The 14,631-nt window shown below is 44.1% G+C and overlaps 1 protein-coding gene across 4 annotated transcripts in view; it reads right to left on the bottom strand.

Annotated features, from left to right (window-relative positions):
• The window catches only part of astn2 (astrotactin 2), a 615,168-nt gene that overhangs the window by 61,510 nt on the left and 539,027 nt on the right, over window positions 1-14,631 (bottom strand). For all 4 annotated transcript variants that reach the window (XM_062959683.1, XM_062959682.1, XM_062959684.1 and 1 more), the window contains 2 exons: window positions 6,155-6,288; window positions 5,689-5,837 (listed from right to left, as the gene is read on the bottom strand). In XM_062959683.1, coding sequence (XP_062815753.1) covers window positions 5,689-5,837; window positions 6,155-6,288 — 283 coding nt within the window. The remainder of the gene's footprint in view (window positions 1-5,688; window positions 5,838-6,154; window positions 6,289-14,631) is intronic.

Genomic DNA, 14,631 nt, shown 5'->3' with positions numbered 1-14,631 from the left:
TATTTATGCCCTCACTTTCAATGATTTTTCCCTTCTTCAATGCCACTGTCGAACATTTGTCCAAACCAAACTCCTTACTGGTATCAGTACTAAAACTTCGGACAGTGTTGGTCAGAGACTGGATTATTATTATTATTATTATTATTATTATTATTATTATTATTATTATTGTATGACATAGCAAACAAGATAGATATGCTCGATTTCGTTTCACAAAATCACAAGTCGAACACTTCACAAGTGTCTAGGACTGTGTGATATTATTATTATTATTATTATTATTATTATTATTATTATTATTGTGTTTATTTGCCTATGGAACACAGATGTGGAGAGATTAGGATAAATCTGCTTGTGGCATCAACTCTTTCTGTGGTTTTTGGGAAACTATATGGGGTCAGGGACCAATTTCTTCCCCTCCCCAATGCTTCTGTGGGTCATATCCCCTTCAGTTTGTCTTAATGTGATCGCTATGTGTGTCCTGGATGAGCTCCTTGCCTTCAAATCACTCCAGAGAGCCCATTGTTTGCTGTACTGACACACTTCCACTGGCAAATTCTCCCTCCTATTTGAGGATCATGACATCATCCTGAATTTATAAAAGAGAAAGGAAAGGGAGGGGAAGAAGCTCTCCTCGGCTTCACCAGTGGAGGCTTATCAAGGACAAAACATCATCAATGGAACAGATTAGTTTATGGATAGAGGGATATCTAGGTTCATGAGATGTCCCAAAGGATGGCCACTCTATTATTATTACATTTATTATTTTACTCTATTATTGTTGCTACTACAGTAGAGTCTCACTTATCCAAGCTAAACGGGTCGGCAGAACTTTGGATAAGCGAATATGTTGGATAATAAGGAGGGATTAAGGAAAAGCCTATTAAACATCAAATTAGGTTATGATTTTACAAATTAAGCACTAAAACATCATGTTATACAACAAATTTGACAGAAAAAGTAGTTCAATACGCAGTAATGTTATGTTGTAATTACTGTATTTATGAATTTAGCACCAAAATATCACAATATATTGAAAACATTCACTACAAAAATGGCTTGGAAAATCTAGAACCTTGGATAAGCGAGGCTTGGATAAATGAGACTCTACTGTATTACATTTATTTTACTCTATTATTATTATTATTATTATTATATTATTATTATTTCACTCTGATCTTATTATTATTATTATTATTACATTTGTTATTCTACTATATTTATTATTACATGTATTATTTTACTCTATTATTATTATTATTACATGTATTATTTTACTCTATTATTATTACATTTATTATTGTACTCTATTATTGTTGCTACTATTACATTTATTTTACTCTATTATTATTATTATTATTATTATTACATTTCTTATTTCACTTTGATCTTATTATTACATTTATTATTCTACACTATTTATTATTACATGTATTATTTTCTTGTATTTATTATTATTATTACATGTATTACATTTATTTTACTCTATTATTATTATTATTATTATTATTGTTATTACATTTATTATTTAACTCTGATCTTATTATTATTATTAATACATTTATTATTTAACTCTGATATTATTATTATTACATGTATTATTCTACTCTCTTTATTATTATATATATTATTTTCCTGTATTTATTATTATTAAAAGGATACATAAGCACATTTACATTGAAGAAGATGAGAATAATTATTTAATTAGAGTTGGACAGTCGTATCTTAAATTTGAGCTTTATGTAAATATTCAAAAACATTGAACCTACTGATGCCTCAATTAATGTATCTTTATTTCTGAAATTTACCACCCTCGGCTTGTACTTGAGTCAATGATTTCCCAGTTTTTTTGTGGTAAAATTAGATGCCTCGGCTTATATTTGGGTCGGCTTATATTCGAGTATATACAGTATATACAGTATATGAGCCACCTAGAAATGAACCTGAAGTCCTAAGCAAACAATCCCTCTCTTTAACACAATGCTGCACAACATCCTAAGTTTTCTTCATGATAAACTAGTTTTCCAAATGATGGGACTCTTTTGTATATGGAGGAGAAATGCAGAGCCCATAACAATATTTCGTTATGAGTAAATATCTCTGGATATCCTTGCTCTTCTCCATCTCTCGGGGTTCTCACCCATCCACCAGAGCAGCATTAGTGACATAAAACATTTTTCCAAGGGCTAATATTAGTTCCAGATGCTGGTGAGCCATTTCAGTTTGTGCCTCGCCCTGTAAAACACACGCCGGCACACACACAAACTCCTTTTCTTCCAGTTGCAGAGCCTGCTCCTACAATGACATCATCGGCTTCCTTGCTACGGCCTCACATGCAATTCATTCCTGCAGGCTTCCACCACGGCTTCAGCTGTCGGTCAACATCTTTGGAGGCAAGCAAGGCCCTTCTTGACCACATGCTCATGGCCACCAAATAAAGGAGGTCTCCCTGATTCCCCCCAACCACCTCCAAAAGCGAAAGGTATGCCTATCATGTAAGGAATCCACAATCAAATATTGCAGTGTATCCTAGAGGGCAGGGGTCTCCAAACTAAGTCCCGTGGGCCGGATTGACCTGGCCCCTGTCCTAAACTTTAGACTTTGGGTTGACCTATGTCTACCTGGTCTTTGGAGGTCTCTTTGCTTATTTATGGCCTTATGAGATCATCTAGATGGTCTTTGAAGGTCTCTTTGCTTAGCTACGGTCTTGTGATATCATCTAGATGGCTTTTGGAGGTCACCTTCCTTATCTATGATCCTATGAGACCGTCTAGATGGCCTTTGTGGGTCCCTTTCCTTACCTATGGTTTTATGAGATTGTCTAGATGGTCTTTGGGCCCCCCTTTCCTTACCTATGGTCTTATGAAACCATCTAGACAGTCTTTGGGTGCCCCTTTCATTATCTATGGTCTTATGAGACCATCTAGCTGGTCTTTGGTGGTCTCTTTGCTTACTTATGGTCTTATGAGATCGTCTAGATGGTCTTTGAAGGTCTCTTTGCTTAGCTACGGCCTTATGAGATCATCTAGATGGCTTTTGGAGGTCACTTTCCTTATCTATGGTCCTATAAGACTGTCTAGATGGCCTTTGGGGGCCCCTTTCCTTACCTATGGTCTTATGAAAACATCTACGTGGTCTTTGAGGGTCCCTTTCCTTATCTATGGTCTTCTGATGGCCTGGTGAGATAATCTAGATGGCCTTTGAGGGTCCCTTTCCTAACCGATGTTCTGATGAGAACATCTAGATCAGTGATTCCTAAAGTGGGTGCTACCGCCCCCTGGTGGGTGCTGTAGCTTTCCAGGGGGGTGGTGATGGCACCTATTAGGACACGGGGTGGGGCCAGGGGAGGGGCGGGGCCTCTTTCCAAGTGCCGGAGACAGGGCTGAGCACCTGAGGAACCTGTTAAGACACAGGGGGCGGAGCTAGAGGAGTGGGCGTGGCTTCTTCCCAAGAGCCTGAGACAGGGCTGAGCCTCTATACCAAGCCAACTTTAGACTTAGGGTTTACGTAAGTCTGAAAGGACTTGAAGGCCCCCAACAACAATCCTAATTTTGGACTATTTCTTCATAGTCCAACCCCCCAACAGTCTGAGGGACTGTGAATCGGCCCTCCACTTAAAAAGTTTGAGGACCCCTGCTAGAGGGTCTACACCAGTGGTCCATGGACAACCAGTGGTCCCCAAGAACTAAAATATGGTCCACGGTCCCATTGTTACAACACTGTTGGTCTTGCAAAACCCTCTTATAGTGCCGAGGCAATAAGAATGTCTGGATACTAGTGTTTTGAATACATATGAGTCAATACTCAGGAAATGAGTTTCCTATCAGTGTGTCTTTACGCGTGCAAACACATGCATATCCTGCCTTCAGATTCATGTTCCCCAGCCAGCTACATCCACACAGACTCAAAACTTACAAATCCATCCCATTGTTACCCAGCCCAACTCCATAGCATCATCCCCAACTGTACAAATACTACATTAGTCTTAGTCTTGGGAAGTTCTGAAGAAGCAAAATACAGCGAAGATCCTCCAAACATGATTTTCGTGCCTTTACTCCCATTTGAATAAAAGACCTGGCTGAAATTGCAATAACACCTCGACAGTGATAAGGACAACACAAATGTTACAAGAATTTAGTGTAACCGAGCGTTCTCAAAGCTTGGGATGTGCTGCCCTCTAGACGTCTTTGAGAGAACTTGCTCCATTGCAGACGGAGGCCGTAGGAAGAGTATTATTGTTGGGTGTCTACAAGTCATTTGAGAAATGTGCCAAGAGGAAGGCCCGTCAAGCCAACCCTGACCGGGACCACCTTCCACCTGGAAACCGATGTCCTCACTGCGGGAGAACATGCAGATCAAGAATAGGTCTCTTCAGCCACCTAAGAACCCACCCTCAAGACCTCACAACTGGAAGACCATCATCCTCGAACTACGAGGGATCGTCTAAGGTAAGGTACAAGTCATTTCAAACATATGGTGACCACAAGGTGAATCTACCCCAGAGTTTTCTAAGGCTGAGACGGTGTGGCTTGCTACGGCCAAGGAGGTCTCCAATGTCATTGTCCAACATTCAAACCATCACACCATGCTAGCTCTAGACAGACTCTATCCACCATAGCTCTCTAAAACCAAAGTACCTCTCATCAAAACTTCCCAAAAACTAGCTCCTAAGGAAAGTCTCATTTCCAAGAGACATTACATTGATTTCATCAACAAAGCAGCAGAAGTCTACAAAAGTATTTGGAGCTCACAGATGTTGACATGGTGACACCAAAGCTACAAAGCTACCATATTGGGTTAGATCAGTGGTTCTCAAACTGTGGGTCCCCAGGTGTTTTGGCCTACAACACCCAGAAATGTGTTATCGGAGGCTTTCATGGCCAGGATCACAGAGTTGTTGTATGTTTTCCAGGCTGTATGGCCATGTTCCAGAAATATTCTCTCCTGATGTTTTGCCCACATCTATGGCAGGCATCCTCTGAGGTTGTGAGGTACCGCACAACCTTTGAGGATGCCTGCCATAGGTGTGGGCGAAACGTCAGGAGAAAATACTTCTGGAACATGGCCATACAGCCTGGAAAACATACAACAACCCAACACCCAGAAACCCTAGCCAGTTAACCAGCTCGGAGTTGAAGGCCAAAATATCTGGGGACCCACGGGTTGAGAACCACTGGGTTAGATGGATGGGTCATCATGTCCTTTGACCCCGAAGTGATATTTAACAAGAAAAAAAATGATTCAAAAGAAAATAAAGATAGATGTACAGTATTTTTAAGTTGTCCCTCAAGCACTTGGGTTCATCTTCTAGCAGAGTGGTTCTCAAACTGAGGTCCCCAGATGTTTTTGGTTTCCAGCTCCCAGAAAACCTAATAGCTAGTAGACTGCTTGGGATTTATGGGAGTTGTAGGCCAAAAACATCTGGGAACCCTGGTTGAGGACCACTGTTTTATCAGCTTCTAAAGATCCAAAGAAAAGGTCAAGAAGGACTTAGTGTGCTTCCCCATTTTGACATACAAACATCTTTAGATGATAAAACACATGATTGTCCAATTCCATTGGGCACTGTATCCAACGTTGTCCAACACACTGGACAGATGGAGCTAGTAGTGGTTATGTGAAGTTCTCTAGTCACATCCAAAAACACTTTGGTTGTCCTTCAACTTGTTAGAGGAAGATCTGACTCACCTGTGTAGAGATCCGTATCTGTGTACTCGTCAACCTTTTTATGATGCAAGATGTAGTCTGAGACTTTTGTTCCGATGGCCAACTGGATATCTAGCCACTCCAAGGAGACAACAGTGCTAGAAGGTTCAACGTGGGGGGAGAGTCGCAACCTGGGTTGAAGGACAAAATAACTAGGGTTATCTCTGCAGCTCATCCACCTTCAGACCCAACTTTTTCATCAACCTACTTGTGAACTTGGTAACAGTCTTGATTGTTGACTTTACTGAATAGCATATTTCTTATTTCTTCTCCGTCTCTAAAGACGACACGATGGCATGCAATAAAATATATTTAACCAATATAGGACAACAAATTAAATTAAATTAAATTAAAACAATTAAAAATACTAAGAATGTCTACCGTGATCACTTTGCCATATCACAGAGAAATAAGCTGGTTGTCTAGCTGTCCAAAAAGAGATACTTACACAGGTTGTGGGAGAGGGCTGCAGTTGGGCAGTCCGTTCTCATCAAAGGCATTGAGGTCACACCGGCACCAGTCCTCAATCACGTCTCCCTTCCCTGAGCACCAGTATGAACTCATGAGGGCCCCCTTGAAAGCCTGGAAAGAACAAGAAATTGGTGGTTTGGAAGTCATTATTAATTGTCATCAAGTCAACGTTGACTTAAGGTAGCTCTATGGATGAGGGACCTCCAAATCAACCTGTCACCATTAGTCCTGCTCAAATCTTGTGGATGCAGAATAGAGATGGCTTCCTTGGTTGAGTTTTTAGCAGTGCAACTATCTTCTCACGATATATGCAAAGTCTCAGTTGAGTTATCTTGGCATCTATGGAGAGTTCAGGCTTGATTTGCTCGAGAAACCATTTATTTGTCATTCAGAAAGTCTCTCCCAGCACCATGTCAATAGTGCTGTGGTTCCTAACCTGTGGTCCATGGATCACCAGTGGTCCCCAAGAACTAAAATATGGTCCATGGCCTCACCATTGCAACGAGAGCGAACACATCTGCTCTGGATTATGAAAAATGGTTTTCTGTGGGTGAGCAGATGGCGACTACTGGATGGCATATGTTCTGTATCAGAAACTAAAGCTGATGTGGTCTATCCAATGCAATTTTCAGAATCAGGACCTGAAATAACCAAACCGAATCTAAACTTGACCAAAAACTGATTCGTAACCCTTTTGGAACTAATGTTGGAGAGTCAAAGTGGTCCCTGGTCAAATTGGTCCATGGTCAAGTGGTCCATGGTCAAAGCGGTTCATGATAAAATGGTCCATGGTCAAAGTGGTCCATGGTCAATTGGTCCCTGGTCAAAGTGGTCCATGGTCAAGTGGTCCCTGGTCAAAGTGGTCCATGGTCAAGTGGTCCATGGTCAAGTGGTCCATAGTCAAAGTGGTCCCTGGTCAAATTGGTCCACGGTCAAGTGGTCCCTGGTCAAAGTGGTCCATGGTCAAGTGGTCCCTGGTCAAAGTGGTCCATGGTCAAAGTGATCAATGGACAAGTGGTCCCTGGTCAAAGTGGTCCATGGTCAAGTGGTCCCTGGTCAAAGTGGTCCCTGGTCAAAGTGGTTCCTGATTAAATTGGTCCCTGGTCAAATTGGTCCCTGGTCAAAGTGGTCCCTGGTCAAAGTGGTCCCTGGTCAAAGTGGTTCCTGATTAAATTGGTCCCTGGTCAAATTGGTCCCTGGTCAAAGTGGTCCATAGTAAAAAAAAAAGTTGGGAACAACTGCTCTAGATAATTGATTCTCTTCCTATCAACTTAATTTGCTTTCCAACATTCACAACCCTACATAGAAACAGAAAACACAAAGGTCTGGACCATTCCTTGACTATCTGATTAATGACTGCAAACAGTTCTTTTTAAAAAGAGAGGTTTCCTTTAAGATAGCTATATAAACAAAGAATATAAATAGAACCCAGCGCAGCACTCCCAACTGTTTGGGGTTTTGTCAGTTTCCCCAAACAGACAGCTGCCTCGAGCAGGGCACCCTGAGTCACTCCCATCTGCTATTCCTTGCCTTCCAGATGCTTGGGAAATGTGCCCATTTGGGCCAAAAAGAAACAGAGGAAGAGATGGAACAGAAGCTAAAGTGATAATCTGATTTCATTTGTTAGATTTAGATCATAACCAAAAGGTCAGAAGCGGGATGGGTTCAGAGGATTTCGAAATTAAATAATCATCGGCATTAGGCAGACTGTTGGTAAAGGAAACCGCTACGTGGGCAGAAAAGAAAAAAAGGAGCAGAGGGGAAAATCCAAAAATAAGGTTGCACATTTTGGGAGGCACATTTACAGAGCAAGAGCCTCAAAAAGTATGTATGAGAGAGAAATAGTATAATCGTAAACGTGTCAGAAGTGGTGCTATGGCCAACAGAGATACGACAACTCCTCCATAATATTGATCCATGGCACCTGAAGTGTGGGTCAAGATGGGTTAATTCTACAGTGTAAATGCACGCCAGACAGCTATGGATTTTATCACTGGGAAATAGTCCTCTGAATCCATCCCTTCTGTCCATAGTTCTCAAAACATCTACTACTGCTGCATATACGCACAATAGCTCTAGAAGACCCATGAGATGTTTTTGTGCATGAGACTATGTGGTGAGATGGTACCATGCCATTGCCTACATTTACTGGAAAGCTCCAATTTGGAGGGCTCTGAAGTTACTCTGATGCATCCCTTGGAGCCCTTTGGCCATTCTCATAGATGGGTGGTTCTCCAGATGTTTTGGCCTTCAGCTCCCAAAAATCCTAACATATATGATGGTAAACTGACCATCATATATGCTGAGTATTTCCATGTACAACACTCTATGGTACGTACATTTACTGATCCTACATGCTCTGGTATTCTGTTCGGCGGGCATGCTTCCAAACAAAAACTTTGCTAGGTCTTACTTTCAGGGGAGGCCTTATATTTAGCAATTCAGCAAAACCTCTACTAGGTCTTATTTTCTGTGGATGTCTTATTTTAGGGGAAACAGGGTATACAGAGGCTCAGCCCTGTCTTGCGCTCCTGGGTAGTGGTCCCGCCCCCACCCCTAGCCATGCCCTTTAGTCCTAAAAGGCCTCTCAGGAGAAATATAGAGGCTCAGCCCTGTCTTGGGCTCTTGGAAGGAGGCCCTGTCCCCTTCCCTAGCTTCACCCTCTGTGTCAACAAGTGCCTCAGAAGAGGTATAGATTATCAGCCCTGTCTCAGGCTCTTGGGAAGAAGACACGCCCACTCTTCTAGCTCCGCCCTTTAGTCCTAAAAGGCCTCTCGGGAGAGGTATAGAGGCTCAGCCCTATCTCAGGCTCTTGGAAGGAGGTCCCGCCCTCTTCCCTAGCTCCGCCCTTTGTGTCCCAACAAGCACCTCAAGAGAGGTATAGATTCTCAGCCCTGTCTCGGGCTCTTGGGAAGAAGGCACACCCACTCCTCCAGCTCCACCCTTTAGTTGTAAAAGGACTCTCAGGAGAGGTATAGAGGCTCAGCCCTGTCTCAGGCTTTTGGAAGGAGGCCCCGCCCCCTTCCCTAGCTCTGCCCTCTGTGTCCCAACAAGTGCCTCAGGAGAAGTATAGATTCTCAGGACACCAAAACGGGAAGCGGTTTACCCAGATTACAGAAGTTTAATCTTTATTCATCCCTCCCATAGATTCTCAGCCCTGTCTTGGGCTCTTGAGAAGAAGCCACGGCTCTCCCTTGGCCCTGCCCCCATGTCCTAATAGGTGCCATCACCGCCCCTCTGGATCACTGCAGCGCCCACCGGGGGGGGGGGGGGGCGGTAGAGCCCATGTTGGGAATCACTGTGATAGTGGTTATTTTGGGCAACAGGTTTCACCCCAAAACAGCAGGTTTCACCGCACTATGAAGAGAGAACTTAGGGATGAGATTCCAGATGATGAGTCAGCTGCCCTCTGCTTTCTAGAGACTAATCCAATAGAAGTTAATTTTTTGTTGTTGCAACAGTAAGTCCAAGTGCTGTGCGCCTCTGCTTTAATTAGATCCTGCAGGTACGGTCTGCCTTGGCTCAACCTTTAAGCAAACAAGGTTATCCAACTGATGAATCCTTCAATTCCCCTTATTAAGAGGAGTTCATTTACGTGCCTCCACGGGGTCATGCGAAGATGCAAGAGACCCTGGCTCCTTCACCCCATCCAGTCTCCCTTCTGACATTTATTTACGGAGGAGAACCGGGCTGACGTCAAACCCAACCGGGAGAGGAGAGGGATGGGGGAAGGAGCAGAGTGTTGGCTGAGTTGATGGGTCGGGCTCGGTTGGGTTGGGGTTTGTTTGCTTTTAATCAGAATTTCAAACAAATGCAAGTGAGTTGAGAAGGCAAGACAAGGCTGAGAAGGAAACCCAATGGGGGAGTGGAAAGGTGAGGCACCTCGGAATGAATGCCAAAGAAGAGTTCAAAGCAGGGCCCCTCCTAATGTTTTTCTTAGGAGGCATTCCCATAACTGTTGAGGACTCCATATTCCCTCAGAGTCCCTCCAGCTGACCTTATGGCCTTTGCTGGAGCCTTCAGGGCAAGGTTATTCATCTCCCCATCCTGCAAAGAATGTGAGAAGACAGATCCATCCATCCTGTTGTTAGCATGCCGAGAGCCCTATAACAACAGTCGGAGCAACATAAGCGTTGGAGCACAAGCTTTGCACAATATGGAGACACAGAAACCACCGACCAAAGTGCTACTTTCTAGAGTTCTGGAAATATTTATGGACACACCACACACAGCACAGGTAGTGAACTCTGCTATATATTCAACATACTAGTGTATATACCTGGTGTTCCTCAGGTTTTGTTGGGACATCTACTATCTACTACTATACTATCTCCCTTCTCAGCTATGAAAGGACCTAATTCACAATGTCTCCATACTAATATCGCTCTTTCCTCCCTTCCTCCCTTCTTCTCATACCCATGTCACCTTTCTTTCCCAGTGACATCACAGAGGGTCACTACTCCTAGCTACAGTCAGTCCAATGATATCACAGAGGACCACTTCTTCTAGCTACAGTCAATCCAATGATATCACAGAGGACCACTTCTCCTAGCTACAGTCAATCCAATGATATCACAGAGGACCACTTCTCCTAGCTACAGTCAATCCAATGATATCACAGAGGACCACTTCTCCTAGCTACAGTCAACCCAATAATATCACAGAGGACCACTTCTCCTAGCTACAGTCAATCCAATGATATCACAGAGGACCACTTCTCCTAGCTACAGTCAATCCAATGATATCACAGAGGACCACTTCTCCTAGCTACAGTCAATCCAATGATATCACAGAGGACCACTTCTCCTAGCTACAGTCAATCCAATGATATCACAGAGGACCACTTCTCCTAGCTACAGTCAATCCAATGATATCACAGAGGACCACTTCACCTAACTACAGTCAATCCAATGATATCACAGAGGACCACTTCACCTAACTACAGTCAATCCAATAATATCACAGAGGACCACTTCTCCTAGCTACAGTCAATCCAATGATATCACAGAGGACCACTTCTCCTAGCTTCAGTCAATCCAATGATATCACAGAGGACCACTTCACCTAGCTACAGTCAATCCAATGATATCACAGAGGACCACTTCTTCTAGCGACAACATTTGTGGTGGAAACAGATGGACAGATTAACATACTTCGCCTTTTTAATATATATAGATAGATTTCTATACCTATATGTTAAGCAAATACGTGGCTTCTCATGTAGCCCAAACACAACTGTCTCACACTTGTTGAGTAAACCCTAAGATAAAATCAATGAAGATGTATTGAATGAGGATAAGAACTTAGCCAAGCAATGTTTCCCGACTTCCAGAGGCAATGTTTTTGGCTACCTTTCCATGGGCGCTCCAGTATTCTTTAGGTCAGTAGTTCCCAACCTTTTTTGACCAGGGACCACTTTGACCAGGGACCACTCTCCAACATTAGTACCAAAAGGGTTACCATTCAGCTTTTTGGACAACTTTAGATTCAGTTTGGTTATTTGGGGTGCCGATTCAGAAAATTGCATTGGATAGACCACATCAGTTCTAGTTTCTGATACAGAACATATGCCATCCAGTAGTCACCATGTGCTTGCCCACAGAAAACCATATTTAATAATCTAGAGCTGATGTGGTCTATCCAGTGCAATTTAAAGGATGGAGAACTGACTTTTTCCTGGGGTTATTTGGGGTGCTGATTCAGAAAATTGGATTGGATAGACCACATCGGCCCTAGTTTCTGATACAGAACATATGCCATCCAGTAGTCACTATCTGGTTGCCCACAGAAAACCATATTTAATAATCTAGAGCTGATGTGGCCTACCCAATGCAATGTTCTGAATCAGCACCCCAAATAACCCCAGGAACAGGCCTAAAAACAAAGACACCAAAGCGCCCCCGCTTCTAGGCAGAGGAGGAGGAGAAGCAGCAGTCAGGAGGCTTATTGTCATGTATTTTGTGGGTAGTCAGCCTCTTCCCTCCCAATATCCCCATTACCACGGCACTATAAAGGTTTTTTTTTGTTGGGTTGTGTTATTATCTGTAGTAGTAACGGTGTGTCCACGGACCATATTTTAGTTCTTACGGACCACAGTTTGGGAACCACTGCTTCAAACAAACAAGAAACAAGACCAGTCATTCTTGTTGCAACGGTTTAATAACGGTGAGGTCGTGGACCATATTTTAGTTATTGTAGACCACTGGTGGTCCATGGACCACAGTTTGGAAACTACTGCTTCGAACAAAAAGGAAACAAGACCAGTCGCTCTTGTTGCAACGGTGTAATAACGGTGAGGTCGTGGGCCATATTTTAGTTATTGTGGACCACTGGTGGTCCATGAGACCACTGCTTTAGGTGGAATTCTTTTGGTAGCCATCTGTCAAGGATACTTTGATTGTGCTTTTCCTGCATGGCAGGGATTTGGACTAAATGGCCCACATGGTCTCTTCCAACTCTATGGTTCTATGGAATTCTGTGATGTCAAAACTTCAGGGATGAAAAATCACACTATATCTCCCCAGCCAGAAGATGCTTCCCAGAATCATGAGGCTTTGCATCTGCTTCCAGCCTCACAACAAAGAATGATGAAGTTTCCCTACTGTTGTTGGCAGGTGACCTCATCTTTCTAGCGTTTACACCCTGCAACCATCCCTCCCGAAGTTCATCCTGGGAGAGATTTCCGCGCTTCAGCAGAAAAGGTCAGTGTTGGACAGGAGCCATGGCGGGCAGCCTGCGTTGGGCCAGGGGAAACCGAAGACCTCAATGGAAAACTCGCTTTGTATCCTTTTGACGTTGCTGCCAGACAAGCCCATTTCAACGCTCCCTGTTCAAGCTACACAACATGTCATTGGAACACAGTAAGGAAAAGATTTTTTAAACTACAAACACTTAGTCTTTGTGGGACATCCTGCAGCACATTTTGCTATCGTTTTTCAATGACTATCTCATCAAGTCAGGCTTTAGTACAGCAGGTTAACCACCAGCTGCAATAAATCTTACCAATGGAAAGGTTAGCAGTTCGAAGGCCGGGTCGGGATGAGCACCTGACCTTCAACTCAGCTCACGGTCCGCCTAGCAGTTCAAAAACTGCTGTGAGTAGATAAGCACTTAAGCAGGGTGGTATATTAAAATCAATGGCTTCAAACTACAGGGAAGGAGGAGGAGAAGCAGCAGTCAGAAGGCTTGTTGTTGTGCCTTTCAGGGGTAGTCAGCCTCTCTCCTCCTGACATTGTCTCGGCACTATAAGAGGGTTCCGCGAGACCAGTCGCTCTTGTTGAAACGGTGTAGTAACAGTGAGGCTAAAGACCCTATTTTAGTCCTTGGGGACCACTGGTGGTCCACAGACCACAAGTTGGGAATCACTGGTGTAATCAATAAATGAAGGAAGCAAAAGTAAGAAGGGAAGGGAAGGGGAGAAGAGAGGAGAGCAGATCAGAGGAGAGGAGGGAATCGGGAAGGGAAAGAAGGTTAAGGGGAGGGGAAGGGAAGAAAAGTTAAGGGAGGGCAGAAGCGGCCCTAGGTAATTTCGCCTTGTAGGCGAACCTAGTGGCTGCGCCCCCCCTGAAGTTGTGCCCCCCAAGGCCCCGCACATACTTGCGGCGGCAGCGGCGGGAACCATTGTCTCCCTGCTCGCTGAACGCGAAAGGCCTCAATTGAGGCCTAGCTGTTTTCGCAAGGTCTCGCAAGTCCTCCCAAGACCTCAATTGATGCCTTCCGCGTTCGGCAATCAGGGAGACAATGGTTCCCACCGATGGTGCCCCGAGGGAAATGCGCCACAAGCGGGCGCTTACATTGGCCGCTATAATTGGGCCGGCACTGAGGGAGGGGAAGGGAGGTTAAGGGAAGGGAGGGAAAGGAAATATAAGGGAGGGAAGGGAGGGGAAGAGAGGGGAGGGAAAGGAAAGATAAGGGAAGTCCTGCTCCCCTCTATTCTGCCTTGGTCAGACCACACCTGGAATCACACTGTGTCCAATTCTGGGCACCGCAGTTGAAGGGAGATGTTGACAAGCTGGAAAGCGTCCAGAGGAGGGCAACTAAAATGATTAAGGGTCTGGAGAACAAGCCCTATGAGGAGCGGCTTAAAGAGCTGGGCATGTTTAGCCTGCAGAAGAGAAGGCTGAGAGGAGACATGATAGCCATGTACAAATATGTGAGGGGAAGTCATAGGGAAGAGGGAGGGAGCTTGTTTTCTGCTGCCCTGGAGACTAGGACGCAAGGGAACAATGGCTTCAAACTACAGGAAAGGAGATTCCACCTGAACATCAGGAAGAAGTTCCTCACTGTGAGAAGGGCTGTTCGGCAGTGGAACTCTCTCCCCCGGACTGTGGTGGAGGCTCCTTCTTTGGAGGCTTTTAAGCAGAGGCTGGATGGCCATCTGTCGGGGGTGCTTTAATGCGATTTCCTGCTTCTTGGCAGGGGGTTGGACTGGATGGCCCATGAGGTCTCTTCCAA

The sequence above is a fragment of the Anolis carolinensis genome, unplaced genomic scaffold (assembly GCF_035594765.1).
Source record: "Anolis carolinensis isolate JA03-04 unplaced genomic scaffold, rAnoCar3.1.pri scaffold_7, whole genome shotgun sequence".
NCBI lineage: Eukaryota > Metazoa > Chordata > Lepidosauria > Squamata > Dactyloidae > Anolis > Anolis carolinensis.
The sequence above is the reverse complement of the archived record's forward strand: the minus strand, read 5'-3'. Positions and strand labels throughout refer to the sequence as shown.